General features: G+C 29.7%; 2 protein-coding genes and 2 pseudogenes across 2 annotated transcripts; 3 read left to right on the top strand and 1 right to left on the bottom strand.

Moving 5' to 3' along the window:
* Positions 1 to 293: 293 nt before the first annotated feature.
* Positions 294 to 917, bottom strand: LOC149059839 (uncharacterized). The gene has a single exon (XM_089226409.1). It carries the CDS (start codon positions 915 to 917, stop codon positions 294 to 296), a length of 624 nt encoding a protein of 207 aa, XP_089082535.1.
* Positions 918 to 2,359: 1,442 nt separating this feature from the next.
* On the top strand, positions 2,360 to 5,478 carry LOC107171511 (zinc finger MYM-type protein 1-like; annotated as a pseudogene).
* Positions 4,735 to 6,479, top strand: LOC149059838 (uncharacterized; annotated as a pseudogene).
* Positions 6,480 to 11,263: 4,784 nt separating this feature from the next.
* On the top strand, positions 11,264 to 16,415 carry LOC149059837 (uncharacterized). Its single transcript, XM_089226389.1, has 8 exons — positions 11,264 to 11,760; positions 12,657 to 13,064; positions 13,597 to 13,708; positions 14,000 to 14,222; positions 14,306 to 14,515; positions 14,864 to 14,989; positions 15,382 to 15,609; positions 15,685 to 16,415. Exons 1-8 carry the CDS (start codon positions 11,612 to 11,614, stop codon positions 16,413 to 16,415), a joined length of 2,187 nt encoding a protein of 728 aa, XP_089082515.1. The 5' UTR covers positions 11,264 to 11,611.
* Positions 16,416 to 25,151: the final 8,736 nt, after the last annotated feature.

Raw genomic sequence — 25,151 nt, 5'->3', positions numbered from 1 at the left:
TGTTATACTATGTTCAATTAAATTCAAAAGTTGTTGAAATGTATCTGGGCTCATTCTATAACAGCTTTTGAACTGCAATGGATGAAGTTTAAGTTCATCTGCATAGACATTTGCACCATATTTTACAAGCTGTTTAAACGCTGGGTCAATCCAATATTTGCGTTTTTTCTTTTTTTTCTTTTTAAATTCCACCAAAATAATAAAACGTCGTCTTCATCAGACGATGACATGGTTGCTACTGCGTTGCTTCTATTTGAGAGCTAGAGGCAATACGTATTGTCTGTTGACTATTGTTAATTGATAATTGCTCGTTGCCTATTGCTCCGGCGTGAGAGCCGCCTTATACGAAAAACTTTAGATTGGTCATCCTTGCGTACTAAGATATCACCTTCATTTATCCAAACATATTTGTACAATTTTTCTCTTGCAGCTTCTTTTGTTTTGAATAATAGATGTCTTCTAACCTTGGTTATATGTTCATTGATGAAAATTCGCACAGTGCTGGACCAATTTGCATTAATTTGCTTGGCAAATAAATCACGATTTCTTTTACATTTTTTGACGAGATTTGACTTCATATCTTTATGACTTAACCATACGAGTATTTTTGAAAATTGATTATTTTTAATAGGAACTCTTACTGCTTTTTCCACTTGAATTGTGACATTAAGTTTGGTGGCAATTTCCTCGGCGATCTTGGCACAGTCATTATCTTTAGAAGTAGGTATTCCGGATATTTCAACCATATTTTCAAGTGATGTTTGCTCAATATCATCAACTTTTTGTTTTAAAAGATTTACCTCAGTTAATAAGTTCCTGTTAATTTCCGAGATTTTTTGGTTCTCTTCTCTTAATTCCTTCATTTCATTCAGTAATTTGGAAACAGTATTATTGAACTCATCAAATTTGTTGCCCATAAAATTGACGGAATCAGTTAAGCCTTATAAGGTAACATTATGTTTATAAGTATTTATACCTGATTCAGAATTAATTTTACAATCCGAGCAGATGAGCCTAGATTTACTATTTTTCGACAATCTATTAAATGTTGTTTCATTATAGCCCTGGCGCTGGCAGTAATAATGAAATTCTTTTTTACATGTAGAAAAGTTTAAACAATCATCCTTAATAATGTTATCAAAACATTTATTACAATTCATGATTGTTATTTCGGTTTGTATAATAATAAACGAACGTTATACCCAATACAATCGGAAAAAAAAATAATAATAACCAAACACAGATAAGCGACTAAACCGTCAATATAAAGTATAAACGACCGTACTGTTCGACTGTTAATCGGAAACTAATATATTTAAACATATATTTATAATGAATTAAAGACATTAGTAAATAATTATTATTACAATATTAAATATTATTATTTATGTTAATAATTATTAATAGTGTCGACTGAATTGACTGTTGACGACAGATTTTTTATGTATAAATATTAAGTAATAATATTACTATAAAATTATATTGTTACATTGGTATACCCGGCGCGTGGCGTGTTTTCAAGTAGTTATTATTTCGACGAAACACATAATATTATTATTTTTATTTCAGTCTGTATTTGTATAACCTTGACAATTTGACGAACGGAGAGCTCCATATTATTATCTTTTATCTAAAATTAATGATATAAAGACGACGTGCATACCTAAGGGAAATTACAATTATTGGGAAATCTATACGTTTATCATTTGTCAAATGTCTGTGGCGAACTCGCCGAACTGGCGAACGATAAGAGCCGGCGCAAATTGGACCCAGCCCATGTACACGCCACGCGCAGCACACGTGTGACCGAAACCCAGTCAAAGTACACGTTTTTTAATAGTAACGCATATTGAACTCAGCCCACGCCCATCAGTGGCGTCATTTGTGGGGTGACAGGGTGGGCCTTTGCCCCCCCCCCTTACAATTAGCGAGCCGCTTTTAGTCCGGATATAGGCCGCCAGCGGCGCAAGCCCACTAGAAATAAATTTTTCAAATAAATTTATTCTTTATATTATATTATGAATTATTATTCTATTTTCAATGAGTATTAATGTACGTCCTATTACTCTATTATACTCATTATATACCTATATTATCTATGATTATACATATTATCATCTGTTCTGTGATACTATTATCTATCTAATCAGTTTTACTTTTCATTGTTTATTATCACACTATAAAGTTTAAAATTTAAATTACGAAGTGTAATTACCTAATGAGTAAAGACTTGAGAGTGTTTAAAACGTCATATTTTTAATATTAAAACTAATAAATATATAAATTTAAGCCTTAAGGATGGAAAAAAGAAAAAATAATTTAATGTTTTATTTTAACAAAAAATCAAAAACAGATCAAAATGAAAGTAGCAGTAATCGTAATGAGGTAAATTTTTCTTCTTAACATATTATGTCTTATTGTCTTATGATCAGAAGTATGGAGTAAAATAAATTAATTTGTATTAAAATGATTATTTTACAATATATTTGTTGCATATACTTACTCTAAAATAGTATGATACATTTTGAAGTACCTACTACCTACTGCAATATTTTGACATACCTACCTATACCTATCTATCTATTTATTGAAAAAACCAAAATATAAAACATTATTTATGTTATGCCCAATAATTAACTTAATGTATTACCTCATATCACCTTAACAATTGTAATAATTGATACCCAGGTAATATAATATAATATTATTTGATTAATATTTATTTTAATATGTTTGCATAAAATTATAATATTTAATTCACTTAATGGAATATCATATTTTTTGCTATATTGCTTGTTAGATAGATAGATTAAATGCATATTGCTTAGGTAATGCTTACATAGACACTAATGCTTTCCAGAAAGATGATGAGCCTGTCGAGTTGACCGCTTGTAATGTATTGGATAATGGTAATGGATCTAATTCTAATAATGAAACTAGTAGTACTGGTGATTTTAAGGACGAGGTAGAGGAAGAGAGAGAACAAGAAAATGTAGTTGATAATATTGTGAGTATTTCTTTAACATTTAAACAAAAGAATTATATTATAATGTAATTATTAGATGTGGAATGATTTTTTTTATTATTGTAATTTTAATTTTAATGTTTTATTTTACAATATCATTTATTGGGATATGTATATACTTTAATACTTATTATAATGTATATTGTATTTATAAATTAAAATTATATAGTTTACATCAATCTAATGTTAAGGCTAAATACTATTATTACAATGAAACATTAATTATGTACATAGGTTCAATTACCTTCAAGTTTACTACAACGACCTGATAACCCCAGTGATATATCATTAACTAAAAGTGATAAACCAGTACAGCCTGAAAAAATATTTCCTGCTACCAATGGTCGAAGGTTTTCTAGTAAATTCTATGAAAAGCACAATTGGGTAGAGTATTCAGTGTTAAATGATTCATTATTTTGTTTTCCGTGTCGTCACTTTGCTGCTAACCTTACAGCATCTGGACAAACTACAGACCAAAAATGTTTTGTTGATTATGGTTCTAAATGCAAAAATTGGAAAGAAATAACAAAATGTTTATCTAAGCATAGTAGTTATGAAAGACATATTATTTCTACACAGCGTTGGTATGATTATCAACTAGTTCAAACAAATAATAAACATTCTGTAGCAAACCAACTAATTAATTTTAGAAAACAAAACATTATTGAAAATAGAAGCCATGTACACTTTTTATTTAAGGCAGCACTTTATTTATCCAAACAAGGTTTAGCCTTTCGTGGACACATTGAGTCTGAGTTATCAAAAAATAAAGGAAATTTTATTGAAATCTTAGAAATGTTTGCAAGTGATGAGATGAAGTTACGCTTACAGGCCCGGTATGGTCACTATACTAATCCGGTGTATCAAAATGATTTTATTCAAATTATTGCCACATTAACAAGACAACACATATTAGGTTCAATAAATACATTTGGCGTTTACACTATCATGGTTGATGAAACAAAGGATTTATCCAAAAAAGAACAAATGAGTTTTTTATTAAGATTTGTGGATAATGACTTAAACATTTGTGAAAAATCAATTGGCCGCTATCACATGACAAATTCAAATGCTATGAGTTTAGCAAGTGAAATATTCAAAATATTGTCTACAAATAAATTAGACAAAATGAACTGTATTGGGCAATGTTATGACGGTGCTTCCGTTATGAGTGGGAAATTTTCAGGAGTTCAAGAAAGAGTACGTTCAGAAGTTCCTCATGCCATATACATCCATTGTTATGCCCATCGATTGAACTTATATTTAGTTCAAACACTCCAAAATATACCTTACATCAATAATTTTTTTAACACTATACAAGATTTGTATAAATTTATTATGAATAGCCAGATAAGGTATGAGCTTTTTGTTAAGGCTCAAAAAGATAAAAATCTTGATGGCATCCATTTAGAAAGATTGATAGAAACAAGATGGGCATATTGGTACACATGAATTAAAAAAATTAATATGCGTTTTTCTGAATTATTAGAAGTTCTTTCAGTTCTTAGTAATGAAAGTGATCACCCCAAGTAGGTCACAAGGTTAAAAAAAAATGCATTTTTATTGCACTAAGTCATCCGAGCCGGGTGTAGTAAACCGACGGAGTCGCTCTACTATTTTTTTTAATTACATTAACATATTATAATTACAATTCACACTACTATTATACTACTATCTTCCTGGACCTCGAGAATGACAGTTTAATCGATACCAGATTCAACCGCGTATCGATTACAAATAAGTACGAAAACAGAGCAATAAATTAGATTAGAATATTGCCGAATGTATGGGCGTTGGCTCGCCGAATTACTGGGAATCCAAACACTCGCAATAACAACCACCTTGCGGTTCCTTTGATCCACTCCCTACAATCTCTACCGTGTAAAAATTCTGCATAAATACAGGATTAGGTCCATTGCAGAATTAGAATTAGTTTGTGTCTCACTCAATGTAGAACTTAGTATAGTCGTTGGGCTTGTCCTCAACATCGCCGCTATACATAAGTTCATTCCAATTTTTATTACTAATTTCTCGGGCAGATACTTTACGTTCTGTCCTCAAATTTATATAATTTTATATTTTACTTTAATAAAAATACTTAATATTTTCAACGTTGTGTAACTTGTAACTCTATCACCGTCTCCTTTGAAAAACCTGATTGTCAATCCAACGTCGCTGAACTCAAATAATAGGCGTTAGTGAGGGATCACTACACGCTTTTGGTGTCAGGTGTGGGGTCACCTGAAAGAAGTATTTTGGTATCCAACCCAGAATCAAGTACATCAGCGGACCTCGAGTTCAACCACGTCATCGATCCACACATCAGGAATAGGAACGGACAAAGCAAGTACATCAACGACGAGCCTAGCGGAGCATCAACGGCAAGCCAGCAGAGCAGTCATCAGCACGCAGGACAATTTTTAGGACCAGACAGCATCATGAGCATTTTGTAAGTTGTCAGTTAGAACAATTATTTAGTATATGTCTGAGAGTCCGAATAGGTGTTGGGAAATAACTAGATACAACCCACAAACTTTACGTACAACCATAATGAGTGTAAACATAGGACTTGAATCTGCTTTACGCATGGTTCCGACTTTTAACGGGGGTTCCGAAGCAGACTTATCTTCATATATAACAAAATGTAACTATATAATGAATAACGTTAGCGAAACCATTAGACCTATGATATTTGAAAACATATTAGCACAATTAGGAGGGGACGCATACCAAGCGGTACGCTATCGCGAGTTCACGGAATGGACAGCGCTTAAAAACCACCTCCGCACAGTATTTGGGGCAACACACTCAGTTAATTTTTTGCAATCACAATTAAGCAATATAAAACAACGTTTCGGTGAAGACGTCCGAACTTTTGCCGGACGTACGGAAAAATGTTACCACGAATTGGTAAGCGCGTTAACTATAGGACTAGATCATAACGCTGCAACGGCAGTGGCTAACTCGCATAAAACGGGGGCACTAGCTGCATTTATTAACGGGACACAACCCGAAATTAGGGCACTACTACGAGCTCGAGATGTTAACACTCTTGAAAAAGCAATTACAATCGCTATCGAAGAGGAGCAGGATTTACAACAATTAAACCGAAGATTTAATAATAATAAAAATTACGGGAAAAATAACACGAATAAAAAAAATATTAAATGCAATAAATGTAATAAAATGGGACATTATGCAAACGAGTGCCGTAATAACGTAAGCACATCGGTCAGTTCAGGTTTTAGAAATCCCATAAATTATCGCGACGAAAAACCCGTTGTTATAAAGAAAGAATATCAAGGACAGGTTAGATTCTGCGCGTACTGTAAAAAGACTAACCACAATATTAAAGACTGTAGGAAACGTATGTACAACGAAAAAAATAAAACTAATGGTCAGGGGAACGAAAGTGAAAGTCCCAAAACATGGAAATAAACCAAAACAACGTTAGAATTGTCACTAACTTTGAGGAGGAGCACATATAGTATGTAGCTCGCATAATTTTAATCCGCATAATATAAAATTATTAATTGACTCAGGCGCGGAAATGAACCTCATAAAAATCACAGCGTTAAACGGACAAGTTATTGTTAACGAGCAGGAAAAACGCACTATCAAAGGTATTAATGAGGGTAAGGTGATATTTTGTTCCGCGGACATTTTGTTCCTTTTTGGGGACATTTTGTTCCTTTTTCAAAATAATCAATTGCGGAACAAAAAATCCTAAAACGGAACAAAATGTCCTACTGAGACATTTTGTTCCTCAGGGATATTTTGTTCCCCTCGGTGGACATTTTGTTCCATTTTGTGGATAACTTGATAGGTTCAAAAAAATTAATAACGGAACAAAAAATCCTAAAACGGAACAAAATGTCCTAGTGGGACATTTTGTTCCGCAGGGATATTTTGTTCCCCTCGGTGGACATTTTGTTCCATTTTGTGGATAACTTGATAGGTTCAAAAAAATTAATAACGGAACAAAAAATCCTAAAACGGAACAAAATGTCCTAGTGGGACATTTTGTTCCGCGGGGATATTTTGTTCCCCTCGGCGCGCGGCGCGGCGGACCGTTTTGTGAATAATTTGATCCTTTCATAAAATGTAATAAAATAACTATCCTACCTAAATATATTTATTGGACAATAAGAACGGCTTGGTGAATAGGTATTAAATATTTTATTACTTTATTATATTATAATTATTATTTTCAAGTGTTTGACTGTTGTACACTATAAAATGAGATTAATTTATTTGAAGAAAATTACGTAGGTATTGGTGCACACTGGGTATAAGTTTAAGTTTGGCAAGATTAGGGGGAAGGCAATAAAACTTATTTTAACAAAATATATTGTTTTGCATGTATTGGAACCGCTCTTATAGTAACTAGATAGTAAGGTGTAACTGTTTAAGGCCCTTTAAATAAGGGAAAAGGGCCTACATACGAAGCTCCTTTAGAAGGGGGGCTGTACTGTTTGTCATGCATTCTATGGATGAAAATTATCAGTTTTAGATTTATTTCATTCTGCAACATCAACAGCAACATTTTTGTTTGTAGGTAATGTAGGTAGTATTCAATGATAAAAATGTTGAAGTTAATTGTTATTTTATTTACATGTTTTGAATTTAAGGTATAAACACTATAAACAATGGTAGAAGTATACTCTAATTATCATATACGTCTCGGTAACTTATAAAGATTGTTTTGCACCCACTAACCTATTTAGTATTTTTAATTAATATTATTGTGTAATTCATCTATACGTGTCAATAAGACTACAGGTGATAATAAGACCGATGAAGTTACAATTAGACCATAAGTAAATTTATTGGTGGCATTAAATCCATTTTATATTTTGGGTACCTAGACTATTTGTTGTGACTCGTTAGTGTAAGTTAGTGCATTTTAGCACTTCGTTATAGTGCTCCATCCCTTAAAAATGTATTCAAGTTTCGAACCCTAGGAGGCACTGTGCACATTTCTGATTTAAAATGTTTCATTTGTGTATGCTCAGTTAGTGCTCCACTGTGTCAAAATTCTTAAAAAACTACGTGTTATACCTACTTTACCAAAGCACCCCTTCATACTAATTTTATAGTTCTTATTTTGCAATTACATAGTACTTATGACATTTTTGTGAATATTGTTATGCTTATTTGAAAAAAAAATATATTTTAATTAACTATGAACATTGAATTGAGACTTGCTATTAATCTAATTTTTATCAACCATAAGTAACATTTTCCAGGCGTTTAATTATAATATAATAATGCGTTATATTGAACACAATGATACAAATTGATTGGAAACAAATTTACAATTTTTTAACATTACCCAATTAATCAAATTTATATTTCTAGGTTCTTCTGTTTATATTAATATTACTCTTTTTGCAGTATACATATATACAAATATACTGCTAACAGTGGTAACTATAAAATTGTGTACAACTTAGGCTAATTATATTATTATCTACTTCTTTACTATTAGCCTTTTAGGTACAATGATTCATATTGATTTTATCAAATGCATTAGATATATTATTTTATTAATAATATTATTATAATTTTTATAATACAATATGCTACTCGAAATTTGCTTATCATAGTTTATTTTCTCTGTTGACAAACGTTGTCAATAGGGAAGGTCAATTGTATCGTTTTAAAAAATAACATTCAAGTAGCAATAAGCAAGGGGCTAGGTAGGTAAGGGCAAGTACTAGAATTTTAATTTTGATCATTTAGGCCAGCAAAAGCAATGATACCACAATGACAACTATCATCATTAATAATTATTGTAATCATGTAAAATTAGTAATATATTATAAAATCCGTTTTAGGCAACTACAACGGCTACAAGGTGTGTAATTACTGAAAACCTATTGGCTATTACGTACATTAACGCAATGATGAAAATCATTGGAAGCAAAATGCACCTTATCTATATCTGAGTTGGGTAGCAAGTTACCAATGCTAGACGATAGTGGGAAAGATTATACAAATTTTACAGTCCAGTTAGTCATAAAAGAACTTTTCTCAATATAAATAAATAAATACACACATATATACATATATATATATATATATATGTATATTTATATTTTACCCCCTTATATTGACGTCCGCGTCCTTCAATAATAGTTGATAATTATTATTGCTGTATATTTGTTAGGTATTTAATTATATATTTATTATACATAACCAACTACCAAGCAAATAATCTAAAGTTTTGTTATATTTTATGGAAGATGTATTTTATTTTATTATTTAGATATAGGTTCCTAGTGTTCTTACACAAGGAAGTGCGTATTCTAGCCGATAATATATCAGCCGATCCGTATTCTAGCCGAAAAATAATTTGTTGGATAAATAGGTATATATTAGCAGAACCATAGTCCATAGTTTAACCGAAAATAGATTAGCTGACAAATATTACAGCTGAAGCCGCCGAAGGTATTTTAGCCGAATATACAATATATAGTGATTATTGCAGTTAGTTATCATATTAATTTTGTTTTTTTTTTAATGTATTAATTTATTAAATTGTGTAAAATTACATAACATAATGTTAAACACTTCAACAAAATTTGTGAAAATCTCGCAATTAATAATAGTGGAAGTACTAACAGTTGCAATGACCTGTGTGGTTTCTGTGTGAAAACTATATGTTATTACATTTTATTATCAAGGACAAATTACCTTAATAACAGTATTTTACAGAAAAAAACGATGGGTATCTATAATACAAAACAAAAGAGTTAGAATATGTAGTATAGGTATATAATTACCGCTAGAAATAGACAGCTCTAAAGGCTTAAGAGTTAAGGCTGATAGGAGATCTAGCCCTGCATTTATTTATATTTAATAACTGTTGTTCTGGCGTCTATATGAAAAGGTGACTACTGACTAAAGTACCTATCCATAGGTGAAAAAACCAGACCTCAAAATGATGCTGAGCATTGGTCTGGTCGACCAAAACCTAATAACAAACAAAAACATAATAGTAAAAAAAAAATAAACAATACGTCTGTATTTAAAATGTTCACACTTTAAAAACGACTTGGGATTACAGAATTAATCCCACTTATAGCACAGATCTAAGGGTAAAACGTTAATTTACTAGGTAAATTTCAAAAAAAAGTTCAAAATAATAATTATCCAAGACGTTAAATGGACGTAAACTGTAAAAAACGTATGGGTATTCGAAAAATCACTTAATGCATTTTTCAACTTTTTTCTACCCGATTCCGGGTGAAATAATGGTCGTACGTACTTCGACCATGGACCTTTTTGAATGGTCAAACACCAAAGTACCAGGATCTCAAGTTTCGTAGAGATCGAACGAAAACTCAAATTCCAAAAAACACGAAACTACGTTATTTTCTAAGTACAACGAACACATAAAAAATCATAACTCCCGAACCAAAAGTTGGATAACCTTGATATCAGTACCAATCGATCTGAGGAAAAGTACTCTATAAAATCCGACTACCAAAATGGCTCCAAAATATAAGTATCCGTGCCAAAAAACCCGAAAAATAAAAAATTTGAACTTTTGAAGCCATTAAAGACGGGGAATAACCGATCCTACTGTCATGAAACAAGATGCCGAATTTGATCACCGACCACCAGGCACCAATCTACCCTTATCTTGACCTTCAGAAATGTCTTACAAAAACTGAACATTTTTAAATTTCACCTAGAGGGGGGGTTTGATGACCCCCGACTCCAGGAGTACATTTTAGAGGGGCTTAATCGAAAAGTTTGGTTAAGAAATGGTCCCCCTTAGCTAATACCCGACCGAGAATACTTAACTAAAAAAAGGGGTAGAGGAAACTATTAGTATTTTATGCGCGGTCGTCCCCGTCCATAAACCATTAGCGAAATCGCTCCAAAACGATTTGTGGTTGTGCAATGGTGGATAACGTTTTTTTTCTCTCTCGACATTGTCTCAAGTCATACTAATTATCGCCCTAATTTTCTAATTAGTTAATACTCAATTTTGAATCTAGATAATAAGTCAATATTAATAAGAATTTAGGCGCCGATTTTACTAAGTATATTTATTGATGTAATTGTGAAAATGTGAATAAAGTAATTAATTTTAGTATCAGAATCAGATTATTATCAAAATTCATTGACAACATTATTATTTAATATTTTCGTATCAAAATATTAGATATTTATAAACCGTGCGCCTCGCCACGGCGATAAATAACCAGTTTCGACAATGGTTGTTGTACTGCTGCTTGTGCGCGCATTGTGTAATGTGTGGTAGTGAGAACCGATTTAGAACACATGAAAATTGACAAATATAAATTCTTTTTTTCTTTGTAGGTATTTATTTAAGTAATAATAGTTTATACTGTTTATAATACAGAATACTTGATTGTTTAGTACGCGAGAAATAGTGTAATTCCAATTTTCTACTGTTGTGCACTCTTGATAACATCTTTAATGTTCATTGTTGTTGGTGTTGTCGGACTGTCGGTATTATTATATAAAAGTTATTAATTATAACATTAATAGCTCAAATGTATAGGTATATTATTTTATTTATTTAACTACGATTATAATAAAGTTAAAATGCAAATGGTACAAATTTTTGAAGTTCCTGGCATTCGTGCAAATTGTGCTGTGTACAAAGACGTTGACGACAATGTTTATTGGATAAAACAAAAAAATCCCAGTTATTATATATTGAAATGCAGTAAATGGCGAATATCTGATCAAAAGTAAGTGATCAACAATTTAAAACATTATATAGGTATTTTTATTAGGTAGGTAATACCTACCTAATATATAATGGATATTATTATTATTTTTTTTTTTTGGGTTAAGGCTTCGACAACTGAGGTCATTAGCCTGAATGGATATTATTAAGGCCTATATATTTTTGGTATAATACTACAATTGTACCTATACTCTATAGGTTGGTAAGGAGTGCTTCAATATCTTGTAGTTGGAATAATTGAATAATATATAATATATTATAATACATTATTAATATGGCCTTATGATTGATCATTAGGGCCAGAAAGTTTTTTTTAACCATTAGATTTATTGCCAAGTGCGCTAGGAATGCATTTCAAGACACAACAAAAAACATATCAAAAGTTTATACCTAGGCATCTAGTGCATATTTAGTGGTTTTTAAATTTTAGAGCAAGTTTCTTAATTTTACAATTTATTAGAGCATATTTTAAAATATTTTATGAAGAACCAGTATGAAAATTCTTGAATAAAAAAATTAAGACATTAATTATATTGAGAAAACTTACAAGATATTCTTATATCGTATTTTTCAAATTTCCATTTGACATTAAAAACAATGTTTTTCTCCAATTGGTTAATATAATATATTCAAGCATATTATCTAAGCGCATAATATAACTGCATACATATTTCTGTAGTTTTTAGTGTATAAACTTCCGGGTCCTATTGATCATTAATATACCTATAGTACCTATATATTTATTCATTTACAAGCTAACACCTTGAACAATTTATAATATACCAATACCTACCTAATATGCAAGAAAATGGTTGATAATGTTCGTCACAATTTTTGAATAGAAATGAAAAATATTTTTAATGTTAATTTTACTAATCTATATCTATTCTTTTTTAGCTGCCCGGCAAGAGGGAAAATCATGCTCCCTGATATGGAAACGTTGTGGTTGTACAAGTCACATAAACATTGTAATAAAAATAAAACACTATTGGCTACTTTTAGAAAAACTTTAATAGATAGAGCGACAAGAGAACAAACAAATCATAGGGTTATTTTCAATGAAGTGTGTGCTAGACCAGAGTTTAGGAGTGTACATGTGCCATATAAAATGTTTAAGAGACAAATGTCAAAAGCAAAAAAAGAAAATTTGCCTCCTGAACCTAATTCTATGTTATCGTTCAAAAATCAAATGTTGAATGACTTTGCAGAAAAGGTACAAATTGAGGGACAGAATATTTTTTTTGGACAATCTGGAAATTTGGAAGATGGCATTTCACTTGTGTTTATTGTTCCAAAATTAAAGAGGTTGGTTTTCTTTAGTATCTATTTATTTTTAGAGTAGGTAGGTAGGTAATATAGATGGTTCTTGTCTATCATACACACTAAGACTAAGCATATAAATCATAGACCTTATAGGTACTAATATACGGAGAATATAAGGCCGAACAGTGCAGTCTTGCCGCTGGCACTACATTCATACTACGACCACTAGTATAGTCTATGATATAAATAAATGCAGGTACATAGGTCAGCATTTTTGAAAGAGAGGTGTTATTTTATAGTGTAATTTTATATTTAAATATTTGGGGATGGGGACTTCACATAATATCCTTCATTGAATCATAAAATCACACTAATAAGTTATGTATATTATAACTATTGGTACTTAATAAATATAAATTTAATTAAAAATAAATAATTAATTACAAAATATTTTGGAATTTACTATTATTATATACATAGAATCTATTCCAATTTATTGGCTAAATAGGTATTTTATGTTATGATATATTTCAATTTTCAAACTATTATTTATACATTTTCATATTAAATCTAGGCTCTTGAGAAGTGGAACCGAATTTATCATCGATGGAACTTTTAAAGCATCTCCAAAATTTCAAGGTGAATGTTGTCAACTTTTTGTTATCATGGGAATGTATATGGACAACGTAAGTTTCATATATTTAATTTTATTATAATTTCCAATGCACAACTATACAAATGTACAATTTATGGAATTATTGAATTTTATTGTTTTCCTGTTTATATGTGTATATTTATCCAAATTTAATATATACTAGAATATTTTTAATAATAAGTTTAGTTAAAATACAATTTTTTAAATCAGTCTTAAAGTGTTGATTATAGGAGATATATAGGTATTACAATTGAGATACCTAATTTATAGGCATTATGTTTAAATGTGTGGTTGTATTATTAAATTCTAACATAATTTACAGGGTTTTCCATTAGTATATGCTCTAATGAGTAACAAAACAGAAACCAGTTACATACATTTGTTCAATTACCTAAAAACTATTGGAAACTGGAACCCAAAATGTATATCTGTAGACTTTGAACATTCATCTATTGCAGCGATAAAGTCAGTGTTCACAGACATAAACATTTATGGTTGCTGGTTTCACCATTCACAATGTGTTTGGCGTCATATTCAAAAAAAAGGTCAGCTTTTATTAAAATCATCAGTATTTAAGTACCTATCTGATTAAAGTTAGTTCTAAATTATTGTTATTTGTTAAATTTAGGTTTAACTGATTTATGCCGTAGGAATCAAACTGTTTATGACATTGTTCATATGCTTATGGCAATTCCTCTATTGCCTAAAGATAAAACATTTGAAGGATTTGAGAATGTATTACAATGTTATATTGATGAGCTGCATAGAGTTCTAAGTATTACAAATAGGCATAATATGAAATCTTTATTAAAATACTACTATAATACTTGGATTATTGGTAAGAATATATCTTTTCTATGAAATTTATTTTATTTTATTTAAAGTATAACAGTACCACAAACCATTTGTGAAGTCTGTTTATGGTTAGATGTTACATACAACTATACTAAAATACTATATATATTCCTAATAACTATAGAACAAAGTATTTGTCATTTTAATTTCATACGTGTGATTAAATTTAAAAGTTATGCTAACCTTACATTTTTATGATTACTTACATTCAGATCAATATTATACATGATTTTCCCCAAAAAACCGTTCTCATTAATTTTTGTTGGACTTTTATAACAAATAGTGTTCTTACACCTTAAAAAAAAAAATCATATATTTTTTTAATATATAGGTAATTTAAGCAGCATAATGTCTGTTAATAATCGAGTTCGCAGAACAAATAATCATCTCGAAGTCAGTCATATGCATTTAATGAAGCACATTCAACATCCTCACCCATCTCCATGGATTTTTCTTGGTACTTTATTATATTATTATAATTTTTGATATTATATATTATGCATAATTATCAATGTGTATTATATTTCTTTATTTTATTTTTAAGTTTTATAATTATAATTTATAACCATAATTAAGTCTATGTCTTTATTGTACATACTTGTTTATAATGGACAATAGATAAGACCTGACAAATTTAAATTTATTTCAAAACAAATAGAATACTTAACAATTACCTATGATTAACATAAGCATAACATATAGTATTTCCATTTTAATAATTTGCATTTATAATTACAAATAAATTCTAGACCCAAGTAGTCTTGATATAAATTGGAACCTAAAAATCTGCATATAATATTATTAAATTAAAAAACAAGAATTAATAATTATTTTTATATATATTTACAGAGAAACTTATTACCTTCATGAAAGGAATTACAAATGACTTTTTATTAGTTCAAGATGGTATAGAAATCAGACATGAACAACCAAAAAAATGGAAGGTACAAGATAAAAAAATTCGTGTTGCTACCAAAAAACTGCGCCATGAAAGGTTCAGTGTATTCGAATTTCTACTATATACAAAGCATACTACCCCGAATTTTGGCATGGATCGACCAACCAGCAATGGCTTTGGTAAGGTTAATTATTTATATTTTAATAAATTTAATATTGTTTGTATTTATACATATATATATAAATTATTTATAGATGAAACTGAAGAACATAACATTACCACTCGTGCTATTTATCGCCCAAATACTTCACTGTCTACATCATCCTTGTTAATTGGGTCTGATGTAGAAGTTGGTACTCCTAATGCTACATCGACACCAGTTCATATGCCTCAAATAAGTTTCTACGCAGAAGAAGACGTACAAAGTCTTAACACTTCCCCGTTAGTTAATTCATCATTTGGATCTGATGTAGAAGTTGGTACTCCTAATGCTACATCGACACCAGTTCATATGCCTCAAATAAGTTTCTACGCAGAAGAAGACGTACAAAGTCTTAACACTTCCCCGTTAGTTAATTCATCATTTGGATCTGATGTAGAAGTTGGTACTCCTAATGCTACCTCGACACCAGTTCATAATATGCCTCAAATAAGTTTCTACGCAGAAGAAGACGTACAAAGTCTGAACACTTTCCCGTTAGTTAATTCATCATTTGGGTCTGATGTAGAAGTTGGTACTCCTAATGCTACATCGACACCAGTTCATAATATGCCTCAAATAAGTTTCTACGCAGAAGAAGACGTACAAATAATGCATAGTCCTATATCGTTACCGATTATAAATGTGTCTCAATTTCATAATGATGAAGAAAACAATGATCTTCAAGAAGAAATTGACTTATTGGGAAATTCATCATTGTCACGTACTTGGTCTCCTAGAATAGTTATGGTATCTCCAATTGATCTCCAATTGAGAAAATTGTGATTTATATTTAATTGTTTAAAATAAATTTTATTTTTGCATACATTACATAATTTATTGTTATTATAATAAGTAGGTATTATTTATAAACAAAGAAATAAATTTAATATTCATATAGTGTTAGGTATTTACCTAACATAATTGATTAAGTACCTAATTACCTTCAATTCCAGATCTGATCATATGAATATTATGTTACAGTCAAATTTTTTAATGAATATCCACTATATATGATTAAACTGAATTATGTAGGGAAAAACTGAAAGAAAAAATAAATATCTTAATATATTGATATTTATATTAATGTATTTTTTGTAAATAAATAATAAAGAAGAAATAATATCATTGAAAGTTATAAAATGTATCATTACAATAACCAACGTTTAGTTAAATAGTAAAATGGAGTATCATGAAAATTTAGCCTCCTGCCTTTTCCTTTAAATGTATATTGCATTGTCAATTGTTTGCTGATGAGTTGCTTCTAAGCATGAAACTGTGGCCCCGCAACTCGTCACTTTTTCCACGTTTGGATTTTTTACCATAATTAATAAAGTTATGATTACATTTATATTGTTAAATTTAATAAATGAGTTTTAAGTTTGAAATTGTTATTAATTTTAATATATTATATGAATAATTCAACACTTATATTATGCACATGGTCAATTCTTTTTATACCTATCTACTTTTAATTTAAATTAATCACAAAACTAAACTAAACTAAAGGTTTACAATTTTTGGAATTTTCAGACATATCATTCCCAAAGTTACTATGAAAAATTCTGAAATATATATAATATATATGTATGTGTGTGGGAGGGGAGTCTCTCCCATAGAGGCACTATAGATAGGTATTAGTATTAGATATACATTAAAAACCTACTTACTGAGATTCAAGGTTACTATTAGGTATTATAAAAAAATCAATCCATTTAAATGTGAATGTAAACATAAAATTTATTAAATGATTTTTATTTTTAATATAAGTTAAAAGCATATGACATTTGTGAAGATCGTATTTTATAAGTTATACTTAATATACTATTCAGGGTGTACCAACTAGTGTACATAAATATTTAAACAAGTAATATTAATAATATTGCTTTTTGAAGCTGTGTAAATTAATTTTCATTTAAAATTGGGTAATTAATTGTTTTTATTTAAGTAATAATTGCTTTTTTTAGTGGTAAGATCACATAAATGTATTTATTTTTTCTTCACTCTCCTGACAAAATAATATAATGTAGTTTATGGTACTTTATATTCCTCAACAGCTCTAGATTAATTTAAATTATTGTTAAATAACATCTTTAATTACTCATATTATTATTAAGAGTATTACCTTGAGTAGGTACCTGCAAGATGCCTAAAATATACAGGTAATATTTAAAAGTTGTAATTGTATAATTATTTATTAGATATGTGTACACCTAATTTTAACCTACAATAAATTGATACTTATCAATGCTTAGGCATTATAAAAAAATAATAAACAATCGCTTTGCCCCAAATCATAATATATTAATTATTATGAAATTATAGATTACTTACACTTCATAATACTAAATAAAAATAGGTTACCTAGTAGATAGTAGGTACAACAGAATCTTTATAAGCTGTAAATTTATACTAGACGTATATCATATTATCATGATAATTATTATAGTATAGGTAGTTCTCCCATTTTTAAACATTACATTCAAAATATGTAAATAATATAATAATAATTAAAATAAACATTTTTGTCGTCAAATAAAAATTTAAACCAAAACGCTGCAGATACTTATTTAACTTACCTATTTCATGAATCATGATAAGGAATGAAATAAATCTAAAACCGATAATTTTCATTCACAAAACAATATTGAACATCGGTTTTACCCAGTATTCCTCTATACAGCCTCCTTCCTTCAAAATGAGCTTCATGTGTAGAACCTTCTCCTAAATTATAGGGTCTTCCACAGTTACATCTTACTATCTAGTTACTATTGAAAGCGTTTCCAATACAAAAAAATATACCTACCTATTTTGTTAAAATATACATTATAATAGGTATATAAGGTTTATATTTGCCTCCCCCTAATCTTGCCAAACGCAGTGTGCATCGAATACATATTCTTCAGATAAATTTATAGTGTAGGTACTACAATCAAACACTTGAAAATAATAGTTAGTAATTTTTTATTGTATATAAATATCATATAGTGAATTCATATAAAATATTCAAAATTAATCAAGCCCTTTTTATTGTCCTATAGGTACTTAGGGTATAGTACCTACCTAATATAGTTCAAACTTTATATTTATCAATAGTATATTATATAAACCAATTGAGCGTGCCTAACCAGAAATATATTTTGAATATGTTTACAGACAGAAACCAAAATGATAAAAAAAAAAGTGAGTAAGTGGATGTCGCTCTGTTGTACATTAGGCGGTGGGGTGGACGGTGGACCTCTGACTATGGTAGGTTAGATTTGAATGCAATGATAGGTAGGTATCATTCAGGGTCGGACTGGGGGCTATGGACCAATTGCGCCTAAAACAAAATTTGTATTTAAGGGTCAATATACCAATTGCGCTGCATATATTTTTGGGTCAGTGTACCAATTGCGCTGCATATATTTTTGGGTCAGTGTGCCAATTGCGCTTCTTATATTTTACGGTCAATATACCAATTGCGCTTGTATTAAAATTTGCCTGATATTTATTGATCAATTGATTACTAGCTAAAGTGACTGGTTTTAATATATTTTATACCAGTATCGGGAATTTTATGAAACATTATTATTATCACGCACATATTTTGATCACGGAAGTATGCATTTGAGTGATGTACGAAAATTGTATTATATATTTTTTTAAATTAGCATATTATTATTATACCTCGTGGTGACTAAATGAATTATTTTAATATCTTAATGTAGGCAATTGTTCTTTTATACTTATGATGATTATATTCTCCTTTCCTCGTAGTGAAAAAATGTATTATTGAACAATTAATATATTATTCTGTAAACTAACCAAATTATATTATTCTAAATTGTAATGCCATGTTCAAATTATAATTAAAAAAAAATATTATTATTATTAAAGCATGCAAAATACAAATATCATGTAAACATCATATAAACTCAAAATCTTATTACTTTATGATTTAACCACCTATTCTCTGATTATTATTAATATTATTTTATTTTAGATTTCATTGACTAAACTGCATAAACCTTGTAAAACTGTATAATACATGTAAAAAATGTATAGAGCGCAATTGGTCTATCGACCCTAACATTTTTAGAGCGCAATTGGTCTATCGACCCTAAAATTTTTAGAGCGCAATTGGTATATCGACCCTTAAATGTTTAGAGCGCAATTGGTATATGAAAAGGTAATTTTAAGCGCAATTGGTAAACTCCCGGACTGGGTACCAAGGGCCTCACCGGCAATTTACTTATAAAAGGTCTCTACAATAGTAATAAATAATAATTCCCTTAAAAATATGATTATTTTTTTGCACTAAAAATTATCATAAATTAATTAACTTTATAATTTGCAATTGTTACTGAGACAACATTATTATATTACTTATCTTTATTTATTGTTTTTTTAGTTGTAAATTAATTGACAATTTATTTTATAGCAATTTTTAGGGATCGATTGTAATAAATTATCAAAATTGTTGGTATCTACTTCATTTTGATAATTGTTAAAAAATGTATTTGTTAATTTAAGGCAAGGAGGAGAATGTAGAAGATTTTATAGAAGAGATGTACCTATAGAATCAACGCTTGTGTTAATTGTTAAGACATAATATAAACAAATAATGAAATAACAATAATATTTTATTTCATTTTAAATACAACTTTTATAATATTATAAATCAAGGATCATCGAATTTTCGATCATTTACGAATTTTCGTGATTTTTACGTATGTTGTCAAAATTAAAATTTGAATGCATGTAAAAAAAAATTTGTGCCTATATATTTCTTTTATTTTTCAACTGCTATTGTAAAAATATATTATGAGCCTTGTATTAAATTCTCAAATCTTAGAATTAAAAAGAAAAACTTTTATGAATTTCTATCTATGATAATTTGAACATTGCCGTAATTTTTATGTATTTAGTCAACATTTGAACTATAAACGGTTATAAAAAAAAAAATGTGTGGCTATATATTTCTTTTATTATTCAACTACTATTGTAAAAATATGTTAGGAGCCTTGTATTAAATTTTCAAATCTTACTAATCTTAGATATAAAAGGAAAATACTTTATGAATTTCTAGTTTAAAATAATTTGCGAATTTTCGTGATTTTTATGTATTTTGTCAAAATTCAGACTTTGAATGCTTTAAAAAAAAAATTGTTCATATATATTTCTTTTATTTTTCAACTGCTATTGCAGAAATATCATAGGCGCCTTGTATTAAATTTTCAAATCTTAGATTTAAAAAGAAAAACTTTTATGAATTTCTATCTAAGATAATTGGAACATTGCCGTAATTTTTACGTATTAAGTCAATACTTGAACTTCAAATGCTATACCCGTTTTAGGATTTTTTGTTCCGTTATTATTTTTTTTTTAAATGGATCAAATTATTCACAAAACGGAACAAAAAGTCCACCGAGTGGAACAAAATGTCGCACTAGGATATTTTGTTCCCTTTTAGGATTTTTTGTTCCGTTATAATTTTTTTTTTTAATGGATCAAATTATTCACAAAACGGAACAAAAAGTCCACCGAGTGGAACAAAATATCCCCGCGGAACAAAATGTCGCACTAGGATATTTTGTTCCGTTTTAGGATTTTTTGTTCCGTTATAATTTTTTTTTTAATGGATAAAATTATTCACAAAACGGAACAAAAAGTCCACCGAGTGGAACAAAATATCCCCGCGGAACAAAATGTCCCACTAGGATATTTTGTTCCGTTCTAGGATTTTTTGTTCCCCTTTTGATTTTTAATTAAAGGAACAAAATATCCTACTTTTTTTTGTTAAAATATTTAAAAGGATCAAAATGTCTCCATAGAGGAACAAAAAATCCAAAAACGGAACAAAATGTCTCAAAAGGGAACAAATTATCCCGCGGAACAAAATATCCACGGAACAAAATATCCCAACACCATTAATGAGATACCTATATTTACGATAGGAACTATAGTTACTACTATGCAGATTAATGATGTAGACGTCCTTGTAAAATTCGACGTCGTATTCGGCGATTTTCGGTATAATCGGACGTAACTTCTTGAAACAAAATAAGGTCATTATGGATTACAGCCAGAATATTTTAACGATACCCGAACAAACCAGTCTTAAAGAAATTATAATACCGCCGCGTAGTAACTGTGTACTATTAATAAAAAACGATGATAAAATTAAACACAACGCGATAACTATAAAAAAACAAGACGTAAACGAAAACGTTATTATTGCTAATAGCATTAGCCCAGTAAATGATAATACTATAATAAGTAACATTATTAATATTTCTGAAGAACCTTTCGTTATCGACGAGCTAACCACACAACATATTGACTGGGAGCCATACCACGAGACAGTACTTAAAGCATCTTTCGTAGATGATAAACAAACTGATCGTATAACAAAATTAAAAAGTGAAATTAAAACGGACGATTTAAATAAAGAGGAACGTGAAAATATTTTACAACTCTGTTGTGATTACGCGGATTTATTTTACTTACCGGGTGACTATTTAAGCGCTACCGATGTCGTAACGCATACGATAAACACGCCGCGATGCACAAAACCAATTAATATACGACCGTACCGTTTACCTTGGGCTTATCAGGAGGAAATCGAAAAACAAATTAAAGAAATGAAACATAACAATATAATACGCGATTCTAAATCACCTTTTAATTTTCCATTAGTAGTAGTAAAGAAGAAAAACTTAGACTCGACAGGGAAACCTAAATTACGGATTTGCGTAGACTTTCGAAAACTTAACGAAGTAACGGAAAACGAAGCATATGGTCTTCCTAACTTGCTCGAAATACTCGAATCGTTAGGAACATCTAAATATTTTAAAATCTAATTATACAATCTAAATATTTTGCGTATGCCATTTGGCCTAAGTTCAGCACCAGCTACATTTACACACGCGATGAAATCTGTTCTCATGGGTCTCGAAGAAATGTGTACCGCCTATCTCGATGATATCGTAGTACACGGGTCTAGCTTAGTTGACCATCAGAAAAAACTCGAACACGTTTTTAATCGACTGCGTGTACATAAACTTAAGTTACAGCCTCAAAAGTGTTCTTTCTTACGAAAGGAAGTTATCTATTTGGGACACGTAATTAATGAAAACGGGGTATCACCAGATCCAAACAAACTTAAATGTATTCGAGATTATCCTAGACTTAAAAATGCTAAAGAAATTAAATCATTTTTAGGACTATTAAATTACTATAGACGTTTTGTCGATAACTTTGCAAAAATAGCAAAACCACTAACTCACTTACTTAAAAAAGACGTACCATTCGTATGGACTGATAATTGCGAACATAGTTTTATGGAACTAAAAAAAGCTTTAATGAGCCCACCACTACTAGTCTATCCAGATTGGGAAGCAGGGAAGTTCAATTTGTGCACCGACGCTTCGCAATATGCAATTGGGGCCGTATTATCTCAAGGTGATGTACCTAAGGACCAACCCATAGCATACGCGAGTAGGACACTTAATAAGGCAGAAACTAACTATAGTGTAGTTCAAAAAGAATTATTAGCCATCGTATGGGCCGTGAAATATTTCAGACCATATTTATATGGTCGACATTTTAATATAGTAACCGATCATCGACCGCTAACCTACTTGTTCGGTATTAAAGACGCGTCCTCGCAATTAATGCGTTGGCGTTTGCAACTAGCCGATTACGATTATACTATAACTTATAGAGCTGGTCCGGAACATTCGAATGCAGACTGTTTATCGCACTTACGAGTAGTACAGACCAGTTCAACAGAATCGAACACGGACTATAACGAGTTTCAAAACGCGGAAAATAAACCGATCTTTAATTCGAAAATTTTACGTACATTACCCCGGCCCCCCCCCCATTTTTTATTTTGCAATTTTTTTTGCACAAATAATTAGTACTCAATTCCTGCTAATTCCTGACCACATTTTTACAATTCCTGCTCCACCGGTTTTCCCGGAAAATAGGATTTTATACGGGTGGGGCTGGGATAACGTTACTCCGGCCCCACCCACCCTTAAAATTTAACTTTTTGCAATTTTTTTCGCACAAATAATTTGTACTCAATTCCTGCTAATTCCTGACCACATTTTTACAATTCCTGCTCCACCGGTTTTCCCGGAAAATAGGATTTTATACGGGTGGGGCTGGGATAACGTTACTCCGGCCCCACCCACCCTTAAAATTTAACTTTTTGCAATTTTTTTTGCACAAATAATTAGTACTCAATTCCTGCTAATTCCTGACCACATTTTTACAATTCCTGCTCCACCGGTTTTCCCGGAAAATAGGATTTTGCTTGAATATTTTATATAGGTTTTTAATTTTTGTTGAAATTTAAACATTGGCAAATATATTTATTACATATTATTATGAATGACATATTGACATACCTATCTGTATGTTCACAATTTTTATATTGACCACAATCTATTATTAAATAGTAATATATCATCACATCTGAAATAATATAAGATTAACACAGTTATGACTTTATAAGTATCTTATATTTATATATTTTGTTAATGTGTATAATTTATAGGTTAATGTTGTTACTTGTTTTTTATTATTCCTGTAAAATATTATAGTAATCATTGATATTATTCAAAAAAAAATGTAAGAGTATATTTATGTACAGCTTTAAAAAATGTAAAATATAATTATTCTTTAAATTGAATAAAATAAAAATTCAACTGGTACTGCTATCTGTTCCTTTACTAGGACAGGCATTTTCTTAAGGTCGTCATACAGTTTCCAATTTCTAGATCCTCTTTTTATATATGCTGTATAGTGACCAACTGAATTTCTCAATGAACTTTTCGGTCGTTGAAAAGCCAAAACACCTCTTAATTCATATACTTTGGACTTTACTTTTATAAGTTGCGGTATGTCACACAGCTTTATTTTAAAAATAGTTGCTGCCTCACTACTACGTAGACGATTTTTTCTTTTATAACTAAGTTTTGAAAATTTGGTACAAGGTTTTCCATATATTTTTATTCAATTATCTGTAGAAAAAACTCTACCGGATTCAGACAAAAATTTTTTATGAGTGTTTGAAATTTAAATTTTTACAAAACCACGTTAAATAACGATTTAGCCTCAAACGATTTTTGATATTTGTTGTTATTCAAATAGTATAAGTCGTAAATACTTGAAAATTTTACCAGTTATTTAGATCGCCATTTTCTTTACGTGATTTGATTTTCAAAACATTTTGACTTTTTTTGAGCTATTTATAGAAAATTGAAATTTTCAATTTTTTTTATTTTTTTTTTATAAATGTTGATAAAAAAAATTTAGCTGGGACAAATTACTTGAAAATTTAATTGAAGGGTCCACAAAACTTGTTCTAACTCTCATTCAAAAATTATAAAAATACATAGGCACAATTTTTTTTTATTAGCATTTGAAGTTCAAATATTGACAAAAATTCATCAAAATCATGAATATTTTTCACTATTTGGTAGTTAAAAATTTATAAATATTTTATTATCAAAAGCTAAGAATTGA

Source organism: Diuraphis noxia, unplaced genomic scaffold (assembly GCF_037042655.1).
Source record: "Diuraphis noxia isolate RWA-SAM2 unplaced genomic scaffold, SU_Dnox_SAM2 contig0001, whole genome shotgun sequence".
In the NCBI taxonomy this organism is placed as follows: domain Eukaryota; kingdom Metazoa; phylum Arthropoda; class Insecta; order Hemiptera; family Aphididae; genus Diuraphis; species Diuraphis noxia.
The sequence above is the reverse complement of the archived record's forward strand: the minus strand, read 5'-3'. Positions and strand labels throughout refer to the sequence as shown.

Coding starts and splice junctions, on each gene's coding strand:
- LOC149059837 (XM_089226389.1), top strand. CDS start 11,612: ATGCAAATGGTACAAATTTTTGAAGTTCCTGGCATTCGTGCAAATTGT. Junction 13,065..13,596: donor ATTGTTCCAAAATTAAAGAG/GTTGGTTTTCTT, acceptor TATTAAATCTAG/GCTCTTGAGAAGTGGAACCG. Junction 15,610..15,684: donor ACCAACCAGCAATGGCTTTG/GTAAGGTTAATT, acceptor AATTATTTATAG/ATGAAACTGAAGAACATAAC.
- LOC149059839 (XM_089226409.1), bottom strand. CDS start 917: ATGGGCAACAAATTTGATGAGTTCAATAATACTGTTTCCAAATTACTG.